Source organism: Pieris rapae, chromosome 1 (assembly GCF_905147795.1).
Source record: "Pieris rapae chromosome 1, ilPieRapa1.1, whole genome shotgun sequence".
Taxonomy (NCBI): Eukaryota; Metazoa; Arthropoda; class Insecta; order Lepidoptera; family Pieridae; genus Pieris; species Pieris rapae.
In genome coordinates this window covers 11843150-11867805 of record NC_059509.1, presented here as the reverse complement: position 1 = coordinate 11867805, position 24656 = coordinate 11843150, and the positions used below count along the sequence as shown (strand labels likewise).

The 24656-nt window shown below is 32.7% G+C and overlaps 5 protein-coding genes across 8 annotated transcripts; 3 read left to right on the top strand and 2 right to left on the bottom strand.

Annotated features, from left to right (window-relative positions):
- The first annotated feature begins 792 nt into the window (after window positions 1-792).
- On the top strand, window positions 793-4538 carry LOC110993074 (single-strand selective monofunctional uracil DNA glycosylase). 3 transcript variants are annotated; one of them, XM_022259162.2, is made up of 6 exons: window positions 793-1338; window positions 2004-2298; window positions 2489-2608; window positions 2687-2839; window positions 3302-3457; window positions 3811-4538. In XM_022259162.2, exons 2-6 carry the CDS (start codon window positions 2005-2007, stop codon window positions 3949-3951), a joined length of 864 nt encoding a protein of 287 aa, XP_022114854.2. In that variant the 5' UTR covers window positions 793-1338; window position 2004; the 3' UTR covers window positions 3952-4538. The 3 variants fall into 3 exon arrangements, with proteins under 3 accessions (XP_022114854.2, XP_022114856.2, XP_022114855.2); XM_022259164.2 differs by having other exon boundaries at window positions 800-1338; window positions 2696-2839; XM_022259163.2 differs by lacking the exon at window positions 793-1338 and having other exon boundaries at window positions 1533-2298.
- Window positions 4539-5647: 1109 nt separating this feature from the next.
- On the top strand, window positions 5648-10283 carry LOC110993082 (HSPB1-associated protein 1). 2 transcript variants are annotated; one of them, XM_022259174.2, is made up of 7 exons: window positions 5648-5793; window positions 6039-6388; window positions 6527-6660; window positions 6824-6948; window positions 7108-7232; window positions 7708-7818; window positions 9696-10283. In XM_022259174.2, the coding sequence occupies exons 2-7, from the start codon at window positions 6062-6064 to the stop codon at window positions 10089-10091; spliced, it is 1218 nt and encodes a 405-aa protein (XP_022114866.1). In that variant the 5' UTR covers window positions 5648-5793; window positions 6039-6061; the 3' UTR covers window positions 10092-10283. The 2 variants fall into 2 exon arrangements, with proteins under 2 accessions (XP_022114866.1, XP_022114865.1); XM_022259173.2 differs by lacking the exon at window positions 5648-5793 and having other exon boundaries at window positions 5800-6388.
- Window positions 10284-10293: 10 nt separating this feature from the next.
- On the bottom strand, window positions 10294-14300 carry LOC110993083 (elongation of very long chain fatty acids protein 4). Its single transcript, XM_022259175.2, has 6 exons — window positions 14177-14300; window positions 13750-13940; window positions 13062-13196; window positions 12709-12814; window positions 10960-11096; window positions 10294-10744 (listed from the first exon to the last, which is right to left on the bottom strand). Exons 1-6 carry the CDS (start codon window positions 14235-14237, stop codon window positions 10568-10570), a joined length of 807 nt encoding a protein of 268 aa, XP_022114867.2. The 5' UTR covers window positions 14238-14300; the 3' UTR covers window positions 10294-10567.
- A 915-nt stretch (window positions 14301-15215) lies between these two features.
- LOC110993101 (1,5-anhydro-D-fructose reductase) lies at window positions 15216-20749 on the bottom strand. The gene is made up of 6 exons (XM_022259204.2): window positions 20582-20749; window positions 19306-19486; window positions 18816-19003; window positions 16366-16604; window positions 15865-16015; window positions 15216-15446 (listed from the first exon to the last, which is right to left on the bottom strand). The coding sequence occupies exons 1-6, from the start codon at window positions 20651-20653 to the stop codon at window positions 15303-15305; spliced, it is 975 nt and encodes a 324-aa protein (XP_022114896.2). The 5' UTR covers window positions 20654-20749; the 3' UTR covers window positions 15216-15302.
- A 1388-nt stretch (window positions 20750-22137) lies between these two features.
- LOC123689669 (homeobox protein GHOX-7-like) lies at window positions 22138-24286 on the top strand. The gene is made up of 3 exons (XM_045630947.1): window positions 22138-22282; window positions 22486-22649; window positions 24026-24286. Exons 1-3 carry the CDS (start codon window positions 22138-22140, stop codon window positions 24284-24286), a joined length of 570 nt encoding a protein of 189 aa, XP_045486903.1.
- Window positions 24287-24656: the final 370 nt, after the last annotated feature.

The following is a 24656-nucleotide window of genomic DNA, read 5'->3' as shown; positions in this document are numbered from 1 at the left end:
ATTTTTCTTGCGTTTACTTTCCCTACCTTTTACATACTTTTTTTTTTCCCCTTTGGCTCTAACACTGTTTGTGCATTAGCCAGCGTCAAGTATGGGATTTTTATAATTCGTTGTTTTAATTATTTACAGTTTATGCATAATGAAAAAACTAAGGAAACCAATCGCGACATAACATAAATAATTGAAAGCGCATAAATTTACAAGAAATCAGAATAATTAATAATGGAAAAAAATCAAAATTATAGTTTAATGTTATTATTTACAATAAACATACTTATAATACTATATACAAGGGGATTTAAATCTCGAAGAAGTAAATAAATATTGGTAGGAAGGGGAACGGACAGAGAAACTAAAGAAGTATATAAGGAAGAATGGTCATACTTAGGACAAGAAAAGAAAACATGATTCAAGTCAGAATAGCTCTCGCCACACTCACAGGCGGTACTAGTTACGATATTTTACATACTTAAAACTGGCATAAAATTATAACTATTGCCATAATATATTTTAAAAAATCTGAGTATAGACTATAGTCTATACTCAGATTAACAAACACACCATATTATGTATTATATTGTATTATTAATTTCTACATTAATTATACCTCATAAGTGTTACAAAAATGATTAAATATGTGTCATAAATTATTTTGAATTTTTAAAGACAAAATAAAGTTTTTTAGTTGCCATTGCCCATTGCTAGTATACATTATCTATTACATATGCCGTAATCTGAAGCCTGATGAGGTCACGACCTTTCCGCTTTTTGATTATTTTTGATACGCGGGGGAGAGGCGAGACTGTCATGGTGGCTGTACACACTCGGCGAGATCCTCTCGCCGAGAGTCTCGACCGAGAGGACCGAGAGAAGAGCGCAGCCTGTACACACTCGTTACGTTATTTGTATTTAAAACACCGTTAATAATGGACGTGGAAACCGCTGCTGTAACACATAATAACCACAGTCATCGAACAAGTCATTGAACGAGTGTGTTCAGGTCGCTCTCGTTTTGCTCGCGAGACCCTTTGACTCGTGCGCAAAAAACCGACAGGCGACCGAGAGAGGCGAGACCGACTGCGAGGAAGCGAGGCGAGACGAGAGCTCTACTGTACACTCTCGCCCTCGGCCTGTCTCGGGGTGTCTCGCCGAGTGTGTACAGCTACCATCAAGTGTTAGACAGTCTCGCAGCGCACTCGAGCTTACTTCATGCTTATTATTTTGTGTGTTTGGCTAGCCAGAGCCTAACTTTGTTCATTGTTGTTAATTGTTAGGTGCTGCTCTGTATGGACGTGCGTGTTTTCTTTTATTATGATGCCGTGAAGTAGCGATTTGTGTGTATGTCTTTTTGTATTATCAATGATTTAAAAAAAATTAAATACATAAATTGAAAACTAAAAAACATCATTAATGTCTACTAATAGAGGATACCTGAAAAATAAAATTTAAATTAAATTACATTTATACTGGCATGATAAAATATTTTTTAATGAAAAAAGCGCAAGATATAATATTTGGTGGGCTCATAACTACGAGCCCACCAAATATATTTTGATCAACTTAGATATCTGACTCCATCTTGACGTAGATGTAGCGAGCAAATAAATATAGCGAATATGTAGAATGTAGAATGTAGATGGCTACCATCCCGTGCCGTCTCGGCCCTCGACTAGCCAATATTCGTGGCCAAGCTGATTGCGAGTCCAGAGCTGGAAGCAGGCTTAATAAATTTGGCTACACATTTTAGAACCCTGTGATAGTATTTCAAAAAATATAATTTAAAGAAAAAAATTATATTACATTTTGCGCACTAAATATTTTGCGTCGGAATATAATAATTTCTGTATTTTTGTATAAAATACTAAATATAAACTGAGTAATGAACAAATCCATAATATTGCGTGCCTGAATATATTTCTAATTTTCTATGTTAAACATTATCTCAACGTTGTTTAAGTGGTATCAACGGTGCTAAACTAAACTATTATTGTTAATAATCACAGGATGAACGAAACCGACGAGATAGTTTCAGCGTTTTTCGCATCTCCGCAAAGTCATCAATCCGAAGAGTTGGATGATAACGACGATGACATTTGTGACGAATTTTTAAAAATAATTGGTGACTACAATGAATCTCTTAAAAACATCAAACTGCCAGAAACAGTTACACATGTATACAATCCTACCGTCTACGCTAGAGATACTTTCGAAATGTATATTAGAAAATTTTGTGGTACAAAAAAGAAGATAATGTTCTTTGGTATGAATCCTGGTCCATGGGGAATGTCACAAACAGGAGTATGTGAAGTCTTTTATAATAACTATTTAAAAAATTTTATGTTTCAAAACAATATCAGAACTTGAAAGTTATACAATGTCATAGTTATATTAGTATTTGTAATTAAAATAAAAAACAAGATACATATTTCTTATTAAATCTAATCTAATCTATTTCATATTGTATTTACAAGAATAATTTAACTTGTAGGTACCTTTTGGAGAAATATCTTCAGTCCGTGATTGGCTTGGTATAGAAGGAAGTGTTGGAAAGCCGCTAGAGGAAAATGCTGCCCGCCCAGTTACAGGTTTTGATTGTACTAGGACAGAGGTATCCTTCAACATTTTTATTTATAATGATAAAAACAGTTGTCATATAACTTCTTGTTTGAAAGCTTTAATGTTAAAGTATTTGCAGGTCAGTGGCAAAAGATTTTGGGGTCTATTCAAAAAATTGTGTGGTTTTCCAGAAGTTTTTTTTGAGACAAGTTTTGTCTATAACTATATTAATCAACAATGGATGAACAGCAAAGGATGCAATATTACACCAGCTGATTTCAAAGTAAAATATTTTATGTTATATTTAATTGTTATAATATACTTTACAATCTTTAAGCCCCAACAAACAATGCAATCGATTTTATATGTTATAAATATATAACAAAAAGATGTTTATAACTTAACAATATAAGAGGGTAAAATGGCCTTATTGCTGACAACCAATCTCATCCAGGCAAATAAATTAAGAAAAAATAATATTAAATTAAATATAGTTTATGAAACTTTTAACTTGTAAACATAAAAACTAAAACTTATTTAAATCAAGTTATGATAGAAAATGCAGGATGCACGTTAATCATACATAATAACTATACTTGATGAAATATTAAAAGAAAATGGTACAAAAATGGACAATGGTAGCGTGTAAGGGATAAAGCTGTAATAAATATCAAATTAAGATTTTTATTAAAAATTTTATAAAAACATTTCAGTTTAAGAGATATAATACTAATATTTTTTCTAGATGTCACAAATGGAATCTCTTTACAATATTGGAGATCTTGTATTTGCAAATGTATTGAGACTGTATGGAGTTGAAACTGTTGTCGCTATCGGAAGGTTCTGTTTAGTTAGAGCACAGAAGGCTATTTCTCAGTATATTCTGCTTAAAAATGTTAAGGTCTGTCTCAAAATTGATTAGAAAACGAAATATTAAGGTGATAGGAAATATAATGATGAATTATTTTTATGTTGTATCTTATGCAGTATATGCAAGATAGGGCTACAGGGCTTCTATCTAGGCATACCCAAGATCCCCGTAGAAGGCATGCTACTTTTTATGGCTCAAAATTATTGTCATTTAAGAAAATTTATATTATAGTTAGAGAACAATTTATAATCTAATAATTATAAAAAACTTTATTTATAACCTATGACTGGAAATCAAAGCCAATCTACTAGTGGTGTTTTACAAATAATGGACCCTTGCCCTCATTATATTATAACAGTAGCTAATTAAAAATATATTTCCAGGTCATCTACTTACCCCACCCTAGCCCAAGAGTTGTAAACAATAATGATTGGGAGGAGAGAGCAATTTTATGCTTAAAAAATAACAACTTATTACAATATTACTGCAATGATGACTTGACAGTACTCCAACAAAAATCTTAAATTGATCTCAATATCAATATTAAAAAGTGTGTAAATGCTGCCAAACACATTTGAAAAAATTAAATTACTAAGGAGTCTGTTAAAATACTCATACTATATTACTATTGTAATGTAATTTTATTATATAAAATTACAAATATTAGTTATCCTAACATAAATGATAACATATTAAAAAATTATATGATCTCCAAAAGATTAAAATATCTAAATCTCATTTTATGTAGAATAGTTGTTCTAACTTCTAGTCATTTATAGTTTTATATTTGTCTGTTCCACCTCTGTAAATGCCAATTTCAAAATTGATTAAAAAGTGTCTAAAAATTTGAAGGCTAACTGTCCTGTTGGATTGATATTATAGAATAAGAAGTATTTGTACATGCAGTTGAATATTGTACTTTTTTATATTAAAGTTTTCTTAACGTAAGTAACATAGGTAACTTCAAATCTTTAGTATTTTTACCCGTATAGGAACGATAATTCGTAACTATTTATTTGTATAAGATAGCATTTGCAATTTTGCATATACAAGACGTGTACTTTGAAGTTTGAACCCTTATTGTATCAATCTGGTTAAATGATTAAATAATCTTATAAGTTTAATTGAAGTAACAATAAGTTTTATTTACACGTTACAATATACAGTACATTTTAAACAATGACGATGGCAACGGGCGGCCTTATCTATTTCGACCGCTCTCACCCAGACCACCACAGTAAGGAGAGGAGGAGTAAGAATTATTTTGTATAGCAGTTTGAAATATTTTTAGACATTCCTTTTATACGCACAAATTATTATTTTTTGATAAATATCAAAACATTGTACAGTCCCTAAATTATGTACAAAATGTTGACGTGACTACCCCATCACCCACTGCGATATAGGTTATCTTACCAGCGCAATTAGTCAACGCTTTTCCAAGTAGGATTATTATAATTTATGATGATTACCAGCCACATGTAGTACCACTAAAATAAGAGCAGGTAGTAATGGGACTGTCTCACAGAAAACCGACGTGAAATTATGCAATAGGTATACCTTATTGTTAATTGTACCCGCGTTTTGTGTGGTCAGTGTGATTCCCGGAGAAGTCCGTTAGAAATATGAAAATGCAGAATACGACACTACCCAATTGATACCACACATGCTTGCGGCTTGTGGCTCTGAGGATGAGCGTAGCGGGCGCTCTATAACCCTAAAAATGATCTCGGGGCGGTTTTTATAAATGTTAGTGGCGTTAATTGCGACATCCAAGCTGTCAACTACTTACTATTTGTAGACCGCGATGCTAGCCTTGCTCTTTCAGATATTTACCCCGGTGATAATTCACACACCCCTACCCGGGATATAAATTGTAATATTCCTCCATGCCGCGAGCGGCAGTGTGCGCACATCAGGAAGGATATCTTATTTCATCTGATTAATAAGCATGACTGAGACCCACCCATTTACGTGTATTTAATATAAATGAAAACCTGTGACCTAAGGTACCAAGATTCGTCGGAACCCATCAACAGTAAATCAATGTTCATATCCCACTGGTGCTAGAGGTACTAATAATTATATTACAAAGCATTAAAATGAAAAGAAAATTTATATTATATTTGAAAATGCCGCGTTATTCGTTAATATTTCCTGCTGCACAAGAGGCGGCCCACAGACCACTTATAAATACTAATGCACAAAGACATTCATGTGAGTTGTGACCCAGTAAATAGTAATCAGTATTCAGTATCCCGACAGGGATAGTGAACATTGACTAACAGCGATAATTGACACTTGCTTGATGTTTTTAAAATGTTTATTGTGTATATGTTAAATGTTTCACTTTCATGTTTGTTTTGGTAAGAACTAAGAACCGCTTTACCCTAGAAAACAATAATAAAATAAAATATTTCCCGATTTCTGTCTCAATGAGATAATTAACACCATTATTTTCCCTAACTAACTATTTATTATACTAACAGAAGGATTAGAGAAACTGTTACGACTGTAATGGTGATGTAATGCATCATTGCATTCATGATTCAACATTCTCATTATATTGAACAGTTGTAAAGTACTTTAGTAAACTGGTAGTTGTTTGCAGTTTAAGTAAACATTTTGCGCAGTATGTCTCTAAAACTGAGTGAAGATGTGGTACGAAATTTAACATCCAATGTAACTGTTCCTCTTATTTTTCGAAATTTCGTAAATAATTGGGCTATATGCCAGTGGAATCTAGAGAAATGGATTCAAGTTTTTGGAGATAAAGAGTTGCCGTTTCGATGTATGAGAAAAGACTTTATATCTGACGAACCTTGTTGGGAAAGAAAATGCAAGGTGAAGAAAATGACTTTTAAAGCTTTTGTTGAAAACTTAGCAAACAGTTCTGAATGGATGTATTTCGACTATAAATATCTGCATCAGTGGTTTGATGGAAATAGCGACTTGTGTAAGGTATATGTTCACATTATAATTGGATTTTTTAAAATTTAGTAGAGTGGACTCATTTTCTGCACATTTTGTCTGTTGTTTATAGTTATGTTTACAAAACTTTGAGTAATTAATAACTAAGAAAATGTTTCTATTTTTAAGGAACTAAATTGGAAACAGTTTGGTTATGACAAGGGGCCTGCAGACACAACCCTATGGGTAGGCAGTGATGGTTCTCACACTCCAGCACATCAAGACACATATGGTTACAATATTATAGCACAAGTCCATGGAAAGTGAGTAACAATGGACCAAAATGTAACTAAATATTACTTAAATAAGAACATTTAATTTTATTTAAATTTCACTCTGTCAGTCTAAATAAAGGATATAATTGATATATAATATTTATAATAAGACATTGTGATAAACAGATATTTATGGATTTTACAATTTCAGAAAACAATGGATACTGTTTCCTCCAGAATCTGGAGGATTGAAGCCAACTAGAGTTCCATATGAAGAATCAAGTGTATATAGTGAATTAAATTTTTATTGTCCCCATAATTTGGAGTCATTTAATGGTATGCAGATTTGCAACTTCCATAATAATTTGATCTGCTTAAATATTTTATGAGCATTTACATATTGTTTCACACAGATCTAGTCATTGCTATTGGAGTAAAGGGGTAAGTTTCCTTTTTTTTATTATTATTATTTTAAACCACATACAATTTTTTAAGGTTTGACTGGTGGACGTACTGTTGTACTTTCGGCTGGTGATGCTCTTTTAGTTCCAAAAGGCTGGTGGCATTATGTTCAAAATATTGACCCTGTTAACATTACCCTTAATATGTGGCTGCCGCATGTAAGTTAATTAATTTAAAACATTCATTGTTATAATAAAAATATTAAGGCAGTAGTGGATTCCACAGAAATATTGGTTGTATACCAATTTTATTTTCTATGTGATATCTCTGAAGCTAAGAAGATATCTTATGGCATGTTGCTTTGTGATGCTTAAAATTTGTTTTGTGACCTACTATGAAATAATTTTGAATCTATGGTACATGCACCATAGGTGGAAAACTAAGATTTCCAGGGGTATAACAATTGAAAAGTAATATCTTACTTACTACTCATAATCATATTAATATGAATATGATTATGAGTATACTTATATTTATATATAAGTCTTATGCCACATTAGGGTAACAAGTTATATGTCTTGTCATAATGAAGTGTATGCACAATATGCTTTAAATAATGAATCTAAAAATATACACTTTTGTATATTAGCTATGACTGACAATTGATAATAAGTTTAGAAATTTCTTCTGCAGGAAAGAGATCCATCAGCACATGTATCAGAGGCTCTTATTAAAATATTTATTGCCCAGATGTGTAAGGATTTGCCTCTTGCAACTGCTAAAATGCTGGTCAATCCAAATGAGGTAACTTTTTTTAATTTTGGCATGCTGCCTTCTTGCTTGAGTTCTTGCTAATGTTGAATTAAAATTTTGGCAACATTATTATACATCAGTGGCGAAGAGTCCATACAAGCCGATTCCCACCGGGTTACCTTTCAAAAATCAGTTCCATATTCATACAAAAGTATTTACATTCTATTTCATTAACAAAGTATTATTAATTAAATCCCTGCGCGATTTACAATAGCAATAGTAATTCTTAGCAATACCCTAAGTATCACATTTCATTTTATAGTCGTAAATTAATCAGCGCGTCAATTTTTCGTACCTAAATTACATTAAAGGTAACTCGACGAATTACAGCTTATCTCGGCCAACGTTTTACTATGAGGCGAAAAGAGACAGAGCGTGTCAAACCATCTCTTTCTAATGCTCGCTAACTGTACGTAAAATTTAAAGAAAGATAAGGCTGATCGCGACCGGCTTGCAGTTCTCTCCTCTCCTCTATTAGAAAGAGACAAAGAAATTATTGTTATTGAACCACGGCACGGGAGAAAGAAAACACGACAAAATTAAAAAGAATTAGCGTTATAATGAAATCCTTCGCAAGTCATATTCTTTTTATTTTGGCATATTTTCGCGTTCCATTTCGTTTGGTTGAAAATAGATTATTTTTAGTATGTGACATGTGTTCCTATACCACTGGTGCGTGATAATTTCGTTTGTTATATTTTAATATTTGTGTTATTTAAACTGTGACTGATTCTGTAAGGTAATTTAATCGCAGATTTGGTTAAATATGTGGATTTTGTTTGTTATTATGGCTTTAATTCATATAGAGTGCTGTTCAACATTTTTTTGGACCGGCTTCCCTTTGCCAAAATTTCACCCTTCGCCACTGTTATACATTATATATAGTAATTATTAAAATTGAATAGAGATGAGTATGATTAGAATATTCAATATACAAGTCACGACTTTTGGCAATGAGTCAATTATATGTATGTCTACAGCCTACACAACAACACATAGGAAAAATGCCACCACATAATTATTATTGGATCGATAAATTTATTTTTTGCAAACAGTCCAAGGGGTTATAATCAAATCGGTATAAAAGTATCATACAAAATTAAATGCAGTGATATATTAATAATAGCCAAACATTTGTAGATCAATCAAATATTATTCATGTAATAGTCGTGCTTTCAGTAACTGACATGTATGAAACGTGCAAAGTGTATTTGTTATTTTTGAATCTATAGCGAAGTTTTACCACTACAAGTAACTTTTTGCTGTACCTAACATTTGTTTTTATTAAGTGTGAAATGATATGCAGGTGCATGGTTGCAATGTTTTATGCCAACAATTAGTCATCGCTTTAGTTTTATTTTAGCCATGAGTATTGTCAATGATAAATATGCAGTTAATAATTTCTATACTTTGGCTTTGTTCCTTGCTTTTTATATGTTTTCAGCGTTTGTTTTAATTTTTATAATTATTTTGCGGACCTCAAGACAATAAGAGTGCTTTTGTTATACGATATACTATTGTTTATTTCCGTGTTGACTTAAAAACATTGAAAAGTTATGTGGGGTTTTTTTTTCATTTTGCTATTGTGCAATAATTTTTTAAAGGTCTGAAAGAATACTATTTTCTATCAGCTAAATATTTAAATATTTGTTGACCATTGACGTAATTTAGTTAATATATATTTTTATATTTATAAAAAAAACACTAATACATACACTATACACTATGCTTCCATTTTATTTAACATTTTTTAAGTAAGAAGATGATCATATTTTTGCATTTCCTGATCTTGTTGGAAATTTCTTGTTTTGTCGAAAATCAGTCGAACAATTGCCCTGTGTCATTTGTTAATATTAAACGTCTTTCAGGATGACATAGTAGACACACCGCTTGCAGTGCTGTTTCTCCAATTAGAAACTGTAGCCAATACATATCTGGATAAAAGAAGACGGGTTCGACGCGTAAAAAGGCAGAAAACAGAGAGTGACACAGATTTACCAGAAATAGAGGAATTTGATCTCAAAGCACTGGTCGAAAACCCTGAAAATAAATTGGAAATCGCTTCAAACATCTCCAATACTGAACTGATTAATATGTTGAAGGAGAATCTCAGAAAGTATGCGAATACAGAGAGAGTGTTGGATGATGACGAACTAGACGGTGCTACAAGTAGCCTTTGTTTGACAAAAGCAGTGATTGACGCCTTCAGTCAAAATAATGTGATTGATCTTGTTAAACACAATCTTTTGTCTTCTCTTAGCTAGTAGTTAGGTCATTGCTGGTTTTCGACCATAGGTATTCAATTCTTGAAATATTGAGAAATTTCAACTTGCAATAATGTTATTGTGATAAGTACTAAGTACAAGTAAGAAATACAATACAATAAATTATAGAATAATTTAATAAACAGATACGACAAAAAAATTATTTTATTTTTAATATAATAGTGTTGTGATCGCTTGTTGTCGTCCTCAATTCTTGAGCTCTTCTCCTGTTAATGGTTTTTTAATGTATCGGGAATTTGAATCTTGGACCTTGTGGTAAGCGTCGTTAGTAAAAAACAGAATTTCAAAGCTAAATTAAAACATTGGCAAACATCAAATTAAACATTAAGTGATATAAAAAAATAACAAAGAAATATTTTATTAATCACAATGCTCATGATTATTTGAGCGCAAAACTGCGTAAAAAACGTATAATGTCGGCTTTTACATATAAATTATAACTGAACATTTGAACATTATTCTCTCTTGGTGATCCTGTTTGGTTTGATATAAACTCGATAGTAGAAATCGCAGAACAATATAACCATGAAAAGGTTCTGCGGAATGAGAATGTAGGCTGGTACGCGCGGAAAGGGACAATCCGACGCCACGGCTAGCGCCATGAAATGGGCTAATAATAAACTAAACTGTATCTGGAAATAAAAAAAAATGTAATAGGTTTGTCAGAAGTAGACAGGTATTTTTTATTTAACGAGATGTTCTCGTTGCATACGATTATGTTATTTTTTACAGGCCTAATATTCAAACTAATTGAAGTCAAATGTATAATGATTATAAGATTTGAGAAAGGCTATTTAAGTGAACTTGAATGTTAGAAGATATATACTAAAATGTTTTTTTTACTCACAATTTGTATTTGCGTGACATACTTCTTCCACCAAATTGACTTCTTGAAGGAATCGTCCAATGTGGTTAGGAGATAGTATGCATACATTATTATGTGAACGAACGAGTTTACTGTTACCAACATTGTTATGTGACCGCCTGAAACGATGAATGTCGTCTTTTACGTTCCGCTTTTTTTTCCTGGCTTTTTATAATATATATCGCAGTCAAACAAAAAACATAAATAAATCATTCAATTTACAGCCTAGTATTTTAACTAAAAGCGCCATTTAACTAGCGGCCTGAAAGATATTCAGCCGTAGCGTTTGTAACAACATTTATTAAACTGATTGGCTAATGCTTAGGCCATTAATGCAATACAGTTACAGTGGCAGAAATTAAAAAGATTCAGTCAGTCACAGATAAATTCACATTACATATTATTTTCACCACAATCTTACATCGTATTTCTTGTTTCGCATTAAACTTTGGAAACCATCAAATAGTGGTTTGCCGACGCCATATTAATTTGAAAAGTTTGAAAAGATTCGGTTTGAGTTTGAGAGTGGCAGAAAGTGGAACAAAATTTAAATTAACAGTCAACAGGCTATGCAAGTAACGAAACGTCATCAATCGTCTGACTAGTAGTTTGATCAACTGGCTGAATATCTTTCAGGCGACTACTTTTTTTTATAGTACAGGGGGCAAATGATACCGCCGCCCATGGACACTCAATGCCAAAGGGCTCACGAAAAGCGCTCGCGTTAAAAGGCCGGATAATAAAATACTTTAACGGCGCTGTTTAGTTAAGAGGCTAGGCTATTAATTGAACGGCTAATTAAGCTAGTTTGGTTCAGCTCGGCTCAGCTGGAACATATCTTAATATATATATTTCTTGTGTGCGTGTGTATGTGACTGAACTCCTCCTAAACGACTGGACCGATTTAGACGAAATTTTTTGTGTGTGTTCAAGGGGATCTGGGAATGGTTTAGATTCACAATTTTGTCCGCTGGACAATGTTTTTTTAATTAATTTTCAATTTATTAGTTGTTGTTGATTTTGGAATGTTTTACATTGGATCCGACAGACGGCGCTACCATCGCAGTGTCAAATTTTAAATAATATTCGAATTTTAATTTTAGTCTGTCCCGAAATTAAAAAAAAGTTTTGTTATCATTGTGTTATATCGTGTGTGGATCGTTAGATATTGTCATAACATTTGAATAATAATTTTCATCAAAATGGCTTATTAAAAATTGAAATTTTGAAATTAAAGACGTGTAGACAGGACAACGTCTGTCGGATCCGCTAGTATATATATATAAATAGTACGGTTTCTATTTTAGATTTCAAGAACTAATATGAATATGTTCATATATTAGCAAGTCATTGACATATTTATGAATATTAAAGCAGTATTTAAATAAGGGTTAATGTAGTTGTACCTATATTTATTCCATTTCTAAACAGCATAGCATAAATTTTAGCACGGCTGTTATTAAAAACTTGTACTTGACATCTTAAATTCTTCATGTAATTTGACATTACTAAATAATAATACATTAACTTAATTACATTTGTTGGTTAATATGAAACTCAATTATCTTTTAGTCAATCTAAAAGATAATTGAGTCCGTTTTCATAAACGTTTGCTTTAATAAAAAGTGTTTCATCACATTTATTTAAATAGGGTGACATAGTTACCCTATTCTAAATGTAGAACGATAAAATTTTCATACCACGATCTATATTTTAAAAGAGTTTCTGTACCTGGAACCCATTTAACCATACCCCAAGCCACTGCTACCATGCCAAAGTGATGGTAGACATGCAAGAATGACACTTGATTCTGTTTCTTTCGCAAAACGAAAAATACCTAAAAAAACAATAATATAATGTGTACTGCGTTACATGGTATGTGTGTTGCATTATACTGCGTTTAGTGGCGAATTTTCTGAAAGATATTGTTACAGAAATAGGCTCTTTCCAACTCAGGTTTTCCTTAAATTTATTGCACGTTTTACATGTATTGAAAAGTAAATATATACCTATTTCTCTGTAAAACGAAATACAGCAAAATATAATAATTCTACCATAATAGGTGGTGAGAAAAGAATACTTACTGTGTCTAAAAGATCAATTAACTTTATAGCAAAGTATCCAAAACACACTTTCCAAGCATACTCGATGCTGTGAGCTTCATTATCAACCGGATGGCACAAAAGGGAGTAATGGTTCAGCCAACCCAAAGTTAAACTCTAAAAAAGATTTATACACTATCTTGATGATGTAATTGATAACTTAAAAAAAAATGTGAAAAGAGTTAACTATACCAAACAATAATCTATCTATTACAACGCACTTTTTAATATTACATAGATAAAAAATGTAAAAAACTGCGTGATCTTTATTATAAGCAATTATATCTTGATTTGTGTCGATTGTGATACATTATTCTTCAGATTCCTACATTCGTATTATTTATAATTTATGCTTGTGTTCCAACACATTGAATGCGTGATCTGAAAAAAATATCGAGTGTTTCCGCAACTCTTAATCCTGCATCTGTTTCGTGGATTGAAAAATAATTAGAAATCTATAGTTATACGCCAGAATTTGAACGCACGACCTCAAAATCGAGAGTAATGTGCTGCTTTATATATATATATATATATATATATATATAATAGGGAGGAAAACGAGCCCGCGGGACGCCCAAAAAGGGCAGTCATCGCTGCCCCCAGGCACCCATTTATAATGGATCAAGGCTTTAATCATTAACTAGCTATAAAAATATTGTAATATACCTACATAATATACGACATAGGCACAAAATACGATTTGAAAAGCATTGTATACTGCTATCACACCGCGAAGATCAAATGCAGGCCTATTCTTCATGTAATTGGGTAACCATTTCAAAACAACGAACAAATAGAGGATTAACAAAGCCAGTCCTGGCCAGGGCGAGCTGATCAAAGGCCAATCTTGAGTCCTCTTATCTAAAAGTTATAGAAAATCTAGAGAAACTTTAGCCGGATAAGCTCTAGGATTAGAATAGTTACTGAGTGTTGATATAATGACACTCTTACAAATTGCTTAGAAGCTTGTTTTTTAATGTTAGCATTCAGAAAACGGCAATATAATTATGTATTTTAGACTTATCCGAAAAAACAATTAAGTTTGCATGCATTATCCCATAAATAATACAACAAAATAATCAAAACAATAAATAAACCTGCAATTTCCTCATTCAAGTAATAGTACAATTTAACGGCTCCTTTTAAAATAAGTGCCATGGCGAATATTCTTCACAAATACCCAGCGCTGTGCGGTCCGTGACACTACTAAACTTTCAACAATAGTATTCGAGTCAATTTATTTACCATATTGAATTTATTTTCCTGCAGAACAATGACTGAAAAGAGGGATTCCGATTTCAAAACAAGTTTTGTAGTTTCAATATGAATAATCTGTTTGTTGTCATTAGATGAACTGATTTAAAACTATTACAATATGTCAAATAGAAATAATTAAATAGAGAGAAAAGCCTAACATAAAAAAACATTTTCCATAGATCGTTTATATTTGTGGGTGTACGGTTTCTGGGTCATCGGACTGCTTGTAATAGAGGATTTTTGGTTTACTCTTTATTTACCACTTGCGACAAAATATAAGCGTAAATGTTAATTGCTATGTAACATATGAATGCAATGTCACGGTTTGAAAAGGCCTACGTCTGGTTATACCTACTCTCGGGGCGTAACTCTGACAATTTACGCCGAAACCCAATAATGAATCCACAATCTTAGATAGAAAACAACACGAGATTGTTTATTGTCAGACCGTGACAGTCGATTGATCTCCTATCTGCATCACAATAAGCAAACCCTACGAAGACAATCAGTTTTTGACGACATTAAAAAAAATTAAGATAGGATATTGGCGCAGTTGAACTTTCATTTTCATACAAAGGTCTATGGCCGTCTAGGCCACAGATTCCTATCCGACCTACCATGGATAGATTGTATCGACAGATGGCTATTACAATTTGTCGAATGTCTATCTCAGATGGTCAGTAATGGATTGAGACAGGTTATTGGGTTTGGGCGTTAGGAAATCGTCACGCCTATAAAATTAAGAAACCTGAGTGAGCAAAATGCCTTGCCTCGTACAGTTGGACAGTTGGAGTACACATTTACTACAAACATAGTAGATACATTATATGATTATGTAATAAGTGTTAGGTCTGGCAAAATAAAGAAAAACAAGTTTAATACATTTTAAACTTCTTTATTTATTCAAAACTTATAAAAGTAGGTATAAGTGGAAATATTTCCATAGAATTGTATTGAAATGTGAAACTATTTTTTGAAGGGGAATTCAGGGTGCTTCTCAATGCCTGGGAAAAAGGTAAAGTCGCAAATCCGCCCCGCCTCTCCACGGTCCAAGCTGTACAATTGCTTCATTTCCGTTTCATTTAGCTCGAAATCCCACACAGAAATGTTCTGAAATTAAAATTTGTATAATGTTTTTTACGTATAAATTTTTAAAAGTCTGAAAGTCAAAAAGAGTTTAATAACGATACAGCATACACGGTCGTTCGACAATTACACGCTGCGTGCATTGTTATTTTAATAAGAATCAAGGTTTTATGAGATTTCTTAATCCAAATGTATAATAAATTCGAAAGTTTGTTATGTTTTTACGCCTAGGAATAATTATGACACAACAAACCTGGAGACAGTAGAAGCTTACTCGCATTGAAACTTATTAGGCGATCGAAGTAGCGGGGAAGGTAGAATATATTGAGTGTGAAAACATTATTAGATAAGTTTCATTTATTAATAAAAGAAATACTTCAGACCTAACTAATATTGGTAATGTTTATTTATCCTATTTTCTAATGAAAAATATCTCAATTACCTGTTTGATTCTGGTGGGGTCCGTACTTTTAGGAATTGCTCCTACGCCGTGTTGCAGCAAGAACCGAAGTAGAATTTGCGCAGGAGTTCGGTTATGTGTTGCTGCAATACTTTGTACTACTGGCATCTCCAATAGGCTTGGGTACTCTCGTCTGTAATTATTACAAAATTGTTAATAACTATAAAGAAGAATATTATATTTTCTGTTTTAAACTATATTTAAATACTCGTACTAAGTGCATTTATAAACTTAGATTGAGTCTATTACTTTCAGTGTCTTGAATTATGTTATGTTTATGCCTATATAAACAAAAATCATAGTAGGTCATATGAACCGGCGGATAAAGGTAGTAAACTCAAAAGCGAAAAACTTCTATTGTTTAGGACCTTTGAAGATGACGTTTCTAAATAAAAGTAGCGAAACTCCAATCGTTCATTACTTTTAGCAACATAGATATATAGTTCATAGGGTGTCTATTGATTTATATGAAAAAAAAATCACCCAGTTTTAGCAGCCAACATATCAGCGAGAGCCTTGGAACCTAATGGAGAATAGGCAACAACGGGTATTCCCAATCGATTGGCTGCGTCGATTAGGGCACGTTGTTGGCACAACAAATGGACCTCTATTTGCAGGCAAGCCGGCTTCGCTACCTCACACAGTCTTTTCAGTTGTTCCTCGTTCACATTTGACACGCCCAAGTGTCGAACCTGTCCAGATTGCTTTATTTTTTGCATCGCCTGAAAAAATTTATAAAGTTTTGGTTTCGTAGGATTATATTTTTAGATGACTGTTTGTTTTGTAATGGAAAAGCGCCTTACTTAAAATATATAAATATTATTATGAAAACTAATTACTGAAATTATTTGATAAAGCACAACTATATTTTATGAGGTATTTTATCAATGTTGACCGCATCGGTAGCTGTTGGCAATGTAAGGTAAATAATGATACTAATTATTATAGACACTATTAACAATACCAAATGTAAGAAACTGGATATAAAAGGTATCTTGACAAATTGTAGTCAACGAGTAAAGGAAGTTTCTAATGAAAGTATACACAGTGAATGTAACCTGATTGAAATGCGATTATCTATTTGTAAAGTACACTTCTCCAGGTCCACATATTTTATTCTGCGGTCTCGTTACTTTCACTGTCTCCAACTTATCATTATCACGTGCTTCCGATCGTATGCGGAGATTATTAGATACGTCTTTAATTACCAGCTTTCTAGTAAATCTTTCGGCTTTCTTTGGATTCATAAGATATGCCTGCGGTGCAACTACATTAGTAAATCCGTTAGGCAATTTTAAGGCCGGCAACCGCTTTGTAGCACCAGAGTTTTTGCTGTGATTTGTTTTTAATTTTTTTACTGTCTTTTGCAAGAAACGGTAAAAAGCAGTTCGTTGTTGATCTTTAATTCTTTGCTGTAAACACAATGCACTATCTATCGATGAAATATCACATGTTGAATTAGATAAACCAAATGAGATGATCTCCAAACTGTGATTCGATTCGAGGTTATGTTGACAGGAAAAGTTGCTGGTTGTGGGAATTTCGACTATATCAGCATTATTATGTTCCAATGACATATTATTTGAATGGCTTCCAAGTCCAATTGTTTTAACATTTCCCCCGCCCTTGCTGGCAAAACATCGAAAGACGCGTTTGAACGCTTGTTTAACATTTTTTCTTCTCTCGCATTGTAAGTGAATTAAGGGAAAGAAAAAACATTTTTTTTGTTTATTGTGATCGCAATGTATATTTACTATGCCAGTTTTGGTTTCAGAATTATGCATTTGTTTCTTTTTGTTCTTTATATCAACATAAAATGTGTTTGCCAAGTGCATTTTATCTTCTGGGGCACGTATAACTATCTTTATCTGTATGATATCAGTATTTGGATTGTTATATTTAAAGATTGTTATGGTTTTTAATTTATAAATGTAAATTGAATTAAGTAGAATTTTGTGTATACATTTGTTTCATTGATTTAAAAATTATGGTAAAATTTTTATATGTATTTTTAGCTATAGATTTCATCATATTGGCGTAAAATTTTGGTGAATTTTTCCTTTTTAAGCTCCCTCGTAGTCGCATAACACTCATCAAAGAAGCATCTATTTGAATCGGGTGTAAGTTGTTATTTTGCTGTAAATCGATACTTTCGAAGGAATTTATTGTTTGCTGTCTGCAAAGGTTTTGATTAAACGAATATAGGTTTTCTATTTCATCATCTCCTCCACAGCAACACGGGCACATAAATTTGGGTATTAATGTAGTTAAAAATCTTTTTTTTTGGGCTTCAACCTCGACAATTCTCACAGATGTTTGTGTTGGAGTTGTTTTGAATTGGTTATTGTTTGTACTCAAATTATCCTGTGAATCGATAGCTAAAACCTTGCGAATTAATTCGGTTTTAACATTCATTGCTGAATGACTATGACAGGTGTCATTCACATTTATTTTGAGCTCCCGAAGAATTGGCGATTGAATAATTTTTGTCCATGGAATATAATCTTTTATTGATTTAGGCTGAACCCGCTCCTGATATTTTTCTGGCTTACATTTAATTAATATGGTATTATTTATTATTTTTCTGTGGGTACTATTTTGGGCATTTATTGGATAGCTGCATTCTTTATATATTTCATCACTGCGATAACTAACAAGTATATTTTTATTATCATTTCTCTTGTATTCACATTTTTCAATTTCACAACGCATACAGCTATATACTCCCATTTTTGAACTCTATTTATTGTAAAATTATGGAAACATTTCCAGAATTACCTCGAAAATTTCATTGTTAAACTGAAGTATTCTGTTAGTAACATTGAAAGCAGTTGTCAGCGAAGTAATAGACAGCAAATTAATAAAATTATAATAGTTCATAAAAAACAAGGTTCACCTAGTAACCAATATTGTAGTTTTCGAGAATTACTTACTTTCCAAGTGCTCACAATATCTGTTGTAAGATTAACCTTCATTGATCCATCGGGGTTTTTAGGGTGAAGATCTCCCGGCACATGTTCAAAAGTAAAAGGAGTATGCATCAGGTATAGATCAATATATTGCAGCCCCAAGGCTTTGAAAGACTTTTCAAAATATTCGTCTATCAGTTCTGGTGGATTTCCTAAAAAAATAGAGAATTAAGAAGTTAAATCAAAAGATCACGCCGGCAAATATAATTCATTGTGATGATATTCTATGATATTTTGAGGTGCATAACTTGGAAATAGCTCTACTCTTACAAAGTAATAAATCAAATATTAAATAGCACTACAACGGTGGTCAAATTTTGTGTTAAAGGCGTGCTGATTTCGTTGGAAATATCCGTTGCTGCACAGGATTCAAACCCTTTACATCAATAAGTTTTTATGTATATTATTATTAGGTCGGTATGTAGGTTATAGAAGAAGCTTCTATCAAACATACCAGAAGGAGCTAACTTGGTTACCACGAAGAGTTCTTTTCGTTTTTGGACGTCACCAGAGATCCAGCGGTTAAGAGCTCTACCAAGGGCAGCCTCATTTTCATACGCCTGGGCGGAGTCGAAATGTCTGTAGCCTGCGTCCAAAGCCAACGCTACGATTTTCTCAAGTTCCGTATCTGGGCACTAAAATTAAATGTTATAAAAAATAAAAACCAAATATTTTACCTAAGGCTCTATGGAAAATTTTATTAATTTAAGTGTTTTCTTTGAAAAAACATAATGTAACGTTGTCTACATTTCATTATTAAGCAAATTATAGGTTTTAGGTTTCACACCGAGAAGAATTTTTCATCTGTGTACATCATGACAGTTAATATATTTATGCTAAAAATTATTTAAAAGTGTGCTTTGAATATAATTCAAATACAAGAGGGCCTATAAAGAATGAGAAATGGATGAGATAAATTAATTAGTTAAATGGTTTCATTTTCATCTACGAGTGTATTTGAAAACATAAATTCAGTGGAAGAGAATTGGTCTCATGATAGTTGTTGTCCTACCACGTCTAGGGGTATCTCTGCAAGGAGTGGAGGGGATCAGGACAGCGAAACATACTCCTTTTGTAGCGGAAGATGTTCCTGTGGGACCGACAATGCCTACGTGTCAGAATGCTGTGACAAACCTCTGGTAATAATTGACTCGAATGCTAAGATTCATAAATCTAAATGGGATCTCTTCAAGGCATATTTAAAGAGACGTATTAAACTAAATAAAAAGGAAAAGGAAAACGCGAAATTGAATAAGACATCCCTTGAAAACATAGTAAAAAATATTAAAGCTGATGATGGTCAAACGTCAGAAATTGTTCAAAAGTAAATTCATTTATTACAGTCGTTAAGCTAGTCCCGTATTCTATGTCGTGTCCCTGGGAAAGTTAATTGTTAGCTGGGAATCTATTAAATTATAAAGTTAATTGTTTTGTTTTATTTTTTCCCCACGGGGTTATTGTCCCGTCTAAAAAGTTTTAAATGCAAGAGTATGTAGTTTTTAAACGCTTTTATGACGCATTCAAATCTAGGTTTATATGTAATGTGCACAATTTCAAAATATACCTAATCTTAAATTTATCCTGTTCAAAACACGTTTATAAGCCAATTCCCAGTTTGATGTATTACAATAGCAATCATTGTAAGTAATGCTGTAATTAAAAGACAGTGTTTTTTGTCCATTGATTTAAAATGTTTTTATGGGAAATAATATACATCACATAAAACTTACTTGCCAAGTCCCAAATCCAATTCGCGGTATCCGATCACCATTTTCAATCACAAAATATTTCGGTACAGACATAATGAAAATTAAATAATGTGTAGAATAACTTGTTCCAACGCAAAAGACGTTCACCTCAGACAAATTAAATGAGGTCTCTAAATCTCAACGCAGGCTTTCGAGTTGGCTATAAGTGGTATGATTGTGTCGGACTGCACATTGACCTTGGTGCTCATAATGTTTATTATTATTTTATTTATTAAGAAATATTTACAGCTTATAACTAAATTATAAGCTTTTTAAGAAAATTTTCACATACAAATAATACAAATAAATACGCTCAATAATAATAAATTTAATTCAGCCTAACTGGTAACTAACAAATAAATCAATAAACTAAATTAGTCTAGGAGGTTCAGGTAGTAAACTTATGGTAAATATTTATTAGATACAATAAACGATTCATGTAATAGTAATAAATTTTATTTATGATAAACGAGTTGTGACAAGATGCATGTATCGCTAGTCCCCACACTAGGGACGTCCTGTGTTATTAACTAGAAGACAATTATTCCGTGGTACATAGTACATGTTTAAAAAAAGTAGAATTACATTGTAGTGATTGCATGAGTAGCTATAATTATCTCCTAACTGTCCTTGAACGGTAAATGCATTACAAAAACACAATCGAAACTAGCTTGTTGGAGCTATATTGTTATATTCGTTTAAAAGAACCGCAACAATAAAATAATGTGTCACTTGAAAATTGGATTGTTGAGATTGTACAATCAGTTAACGATGTTTAAATAGGAATACAATGTTTGGCGATGCATCTTAGAGATAGTGGTTTAAAATGCCGTTATTTGTTGGAGCGACAAAAACGATTAATGGACGATAACAAAATATGTCCGAGGTTTTCTGTATTGTGTTATTAAAAAAATTACAAATATCACGTGAAGTTTCAGCTATTACCATCCAAAATTGACATGTATTCAGAATTATTTTGGAGGTTTAAATATTCGGTCATTAAACAAAAATCGTCAGTCATGGTACGAGAGTTTTTGGCGGTAAATTAGAAGATACAGAAGTGCTTCTGCTAGGTATTTAATCAAGTATATCTATCAAAAGCAATTACGTATTTCATTACAACGTATTATCTCGTACGAATCTCAAAAGTTACTTTATAAATTAATTATCTATTGACCACAAACGTGCAACATCCGACCCTTTGTGAAGTGTCGTGTTACAAGTCAATTTGTAAAAATTGCAAAGCTGAATATTTATTACAAATTAATTTTCTCACATAGCCTTAAAGTAATAACATTCTTTTGTGAGCTAAACAGTATCAATTTCCTTTTGAAGCTTATGAATGAACCTACGTCACAACACTCGTAGGTTAAACGATGCGTACACAGATTCTGAGATAACAAACAAACCGCAAGGGATGCGAGAACGACCCTTCGCAATATTCTCTATAGGCGTGGACTGTTTAGAACCCTCCCCCTATTATGAATGATGTTTTTAAATGTACCCGATTAGAATTGAGCCCTAGTTTAGCTCCCGTCATGGACCTATCAGCGCAGGCCAATTCCAAGTGCACATCAGACTTTAGTATAGAGAGAATATTAAGTGATGACTCGAAGAAAGAGGAAGTGTCGCCAGCGCCCAGCTGGTTGTGTTGTACGAGATATCAGCCACCGCGACTTCCAAGTCAGTACTTTTGCTAAAATACATCTACTGAGTTGCAATTTTAGAAGATTCATTTTCTCGTCTGATTGTACGGGGTCAGCACGAAGAAGAAAAGAAGCTTAGTTTTAGATGATCTTTTTTTTTGTTTAGAATTATTTTAACTGCAATTATAATCTGAGACCATGTAGCTTATATTAAAAGACAAATACTTTTTTAAATTCTAGGAACAGGTAGCGCCTGTCGGTCACGCCGGTCCGGTCGTCATGCAAGAGTGCCTTTTACGGCTGCGCAGGCGGCGGCCTTAGAAGCCGCGTATTCCAGAGCACCTTACCTTGCACCACCAGCATTGAAGGCACTAGCATCTGCACTCCAGCTAAGAGATGATAGGGTAAATATTATTTTTATTAACACGCAGATATTTATATATTTAGGGATATTTTATACTAGTTATTTTACTAGTACAGAAATGAAAGTGTTCTCCTCGAGTGAATTTAAATTAGTCAGGCGATCGGCAGGGATGTATATTGTCTCTCTTACTCTTTAATATCTACATAGAGTATAATATAATGCATTTGGAGGACTGGAATAAGAGTCTCTGCTGGAGATCGCGTCATTAACATAAGATAAATTTATAACTTTTTGCCCAAACAAAAGACGATTTAGAAGAATTATTCGACTAGAAACTAGTATCTATTTAGGACTGACCTGGAGAGATAAGAAGAAAATGATAGTAAACCGAACTGGACATATCGGTGTAGCAATTCAGAGTATAGCTGCTAAGTAGTACTAAACAACCTTCTTTGGATCTACTGTCTTGCTCCTGCAAGTCAAATCATCCTCTTGGATGTGAAGATATACGGAGATTATGTAGAAACAGGAGAACCGCAATTGTGCGCTTAGTAAAAGTTTGGAAAGACCGCCAAATAACCAAAGAGACAAAAGATTGCCTACTACATTAATAGTTTTGTTTTTCCATTTGACCCTACATGGTCACTAATTAGACACCGTCTCAAAGTTGATGTAATGTCGGAGAAGGCTGCTAAAGATACCACCTATGGCTCTCCAGATCCACAGTGCCATCCTCAAAGAACTTCAAATATAGAAAAAACTTTCGTCGCTTGTACAGATTTGGATATGGAACTTTTTGGACTCTTAAATTACGCTATTCATGACGAAAATTCTTATATGACGCTTGTCCTTCGGGCCATGTGAAGGGAAAAGGCGCGCATAGACCGATTTAATTGCAACAACTTGATCAACGCTGCAACAGTGCCGTCGAGATGTGGAGTATAGACAAATGTACTGATCTGTATTGATGCAAACAGGGTTTCCGGGACGAATCAAAGATGTGAACCAGAAAATGACGACGCCCACTCTAAAAGAGTGAACAATTTTTTTATCGTGACGTAAAGAAACAGACTTCTTTAAAAAGGTTTTTTTCGTCAGTGTTATAGTAAAAACATCTGTTATAGATTAGTCTTCGATATTATTAGTTAGATCAATATACTGTATGAACTGTATCTATCTAACTAATAATGTCGATTCGATGGAATTATTTAAAATTATATGTATGTTTAATATATCTTTGAAATCATTTATTACCAAAAACAAGCGAAAGAAATAATTTAGATTATTAAAAAATAACGCCTATTACTAATTCTACTGCAAACTAAAAAATGAACTTTGCTATAAAATATATTTATGTAGGGACAACGGAAATAAGTTTATTGACTTATGTTTCTTATATAATTATTTTATTTACAGATAAAAATATGGTTCCAAAACCGAAGAGCTCGTGAGAGAAGAGAAAAAAGTGCAAATATTCCGTCGCCACAAAGCGGCATTGTAATATCAACCAATCAGAGATCTGCAATTAATTCATCTTGGCTAAATCAATCTGACTTACAACATGTGACGTCTGAAGAAATGGAACAAAATTTTACGAAAAGCAATTATATTAGTAATCTATATGAAAGTGAAAACTCGAACGAAAGCTGCGAGTCTCCTCTGAATGTTGATACATAAAAACAAAAGCTTTATACGAAATTAGGCCCTCTTCAAAGTTAGACAATTTTTTTTAAACAAAGTTTTGTGAAATCGAGTTGGCGATGAATTGTTATGTCTACGATATTTTTAATGTATAAGCCAAAGTCAAATCAATTATTTCAATTAGGCTTTTTAAACAAGCAGTTTTGATAGTCAAAATTACATATTAAAATTATTAAAAAAATGAGCTGAATTGCCTGTTCTAAAAAGTAGTTTAGAAGGTATATGGAAAAAATGGGCAAAAACTCAATACCTACTTTACTCTTTTAAAATAGTTTTTACTATATTTTGTATTTTTACTATATTTGTACATTGATTTGATAATTAGGTAATGTGGTTAATGAGATAT

Excerpts from the sequence above, each read along its gene's own strand:
- LOC123689669 (XM_045630947.1), top strand. The coding sequence starts at position 22,138 with ATGGACCTATCAGCGCAGGCCAATTCCAAGTGCACATCAGACTTTAGT. Across the intron at positions 22,283-22,485 it reads TCAGCCACCGCGACTTCCAA|GAACAGGTAGCGCCTGTCGG; the intron begins GTCAGTACTTTT and ends TTTAAATTCTAG. Across the intron at positions 22,650-24,025 it reads TCCAGCTAAGAGATGATAGG|ATAAAAATATGGTTCCAAAA; the intron begins GTAAATATTATT and ends TTTTATTTACAG.
- LOC110993082 (XM_022259174.2), top strand. The coding sequence starts at position 6,062 with ATGTCTCTAAAACTGAGTGAAGATGTGGTACGAAATTTAACATCCAAT. Across the intron at positions 6,661-6,823 it reads ATAGCACAAGTCCATGGAAA|AAAACAATGGATACTGTTTC; the intron begins GTGAGTAACAAT and ends TTACAATTTCAG. Across the intron at positions 7,819-9,695 it reads TGCTGGTCAATCCAAATGAG|GATGACATAGTAGACACACC; the intron begins GTAACTTTTTTT and ends AACGTCTTTCAG.
- LOC110993083 (XM_022259175.2), bottom strand. The coding sequence starts at position 14,237 with ATGGCACTTATTTTAAAAGGAGCCGTTAAATTGTACTATTACTTGAAT. Across the intron at positions 13,941-14,176 it reads CTTGAATGAGGAAATTGCAG|ATAAGAGGACTCAAGATTGG; the intron begins GTTTATTTATTG and ends TATAACTTTTAG. Across the intron at positions 13,197-13,749 it reads GTGCCTATGTCGTATATTAT|AGTTTAACTTTGGGTTGGCT; the intron begins GTAGGTATATTA and ends AATCTTTTTTAG.
- LOC110993074 (XM_022259162.2), top strand. The coding sequence starts at position 2,005 with ATGAACGAAACCGACGAGATAGTTTCAGCGTTTTTCGCATCTCCGCAA. Across the intron at positions 2,299-2,488 it reads GGGGAATGTCACAAACAGGA|GTACCTTTTGGAGAAATATC; the intron begins GTATGTGAAGTC and ends TTTAACTTGTAG. Across the intron at positions 2,840-3,301 it reads TTACACCAGCTGATTTCAAA|ATGTCACAAATGGAATCTCT; the intron begins GTAAAATATTTT and ends TATTTTTTCTAG.
- LOC110993101 (XM_022259204.2), bottom strand. The coding sequence starts at position 20,653 with ATGTCTGTACCGAAATATTTTGTGATTGAAAATGGTGATCGGATACCG. Across the intron at positions 16,605-18,815 it reads ATATTGTGAGCACTTGGAAA|GCGATGCAAAAAATAAAGCA; the intron begins GTAAGTAATTCT and ends AAATTTTTTCAG. Across the intron at positions 16,016-16,365 it reads ATGTTGGCTGCTAAAACTGG|ACGAGAGTACCCAAGCCTAT; the intron begins GTGATTTTTTTT and ends TAATAATTACAG.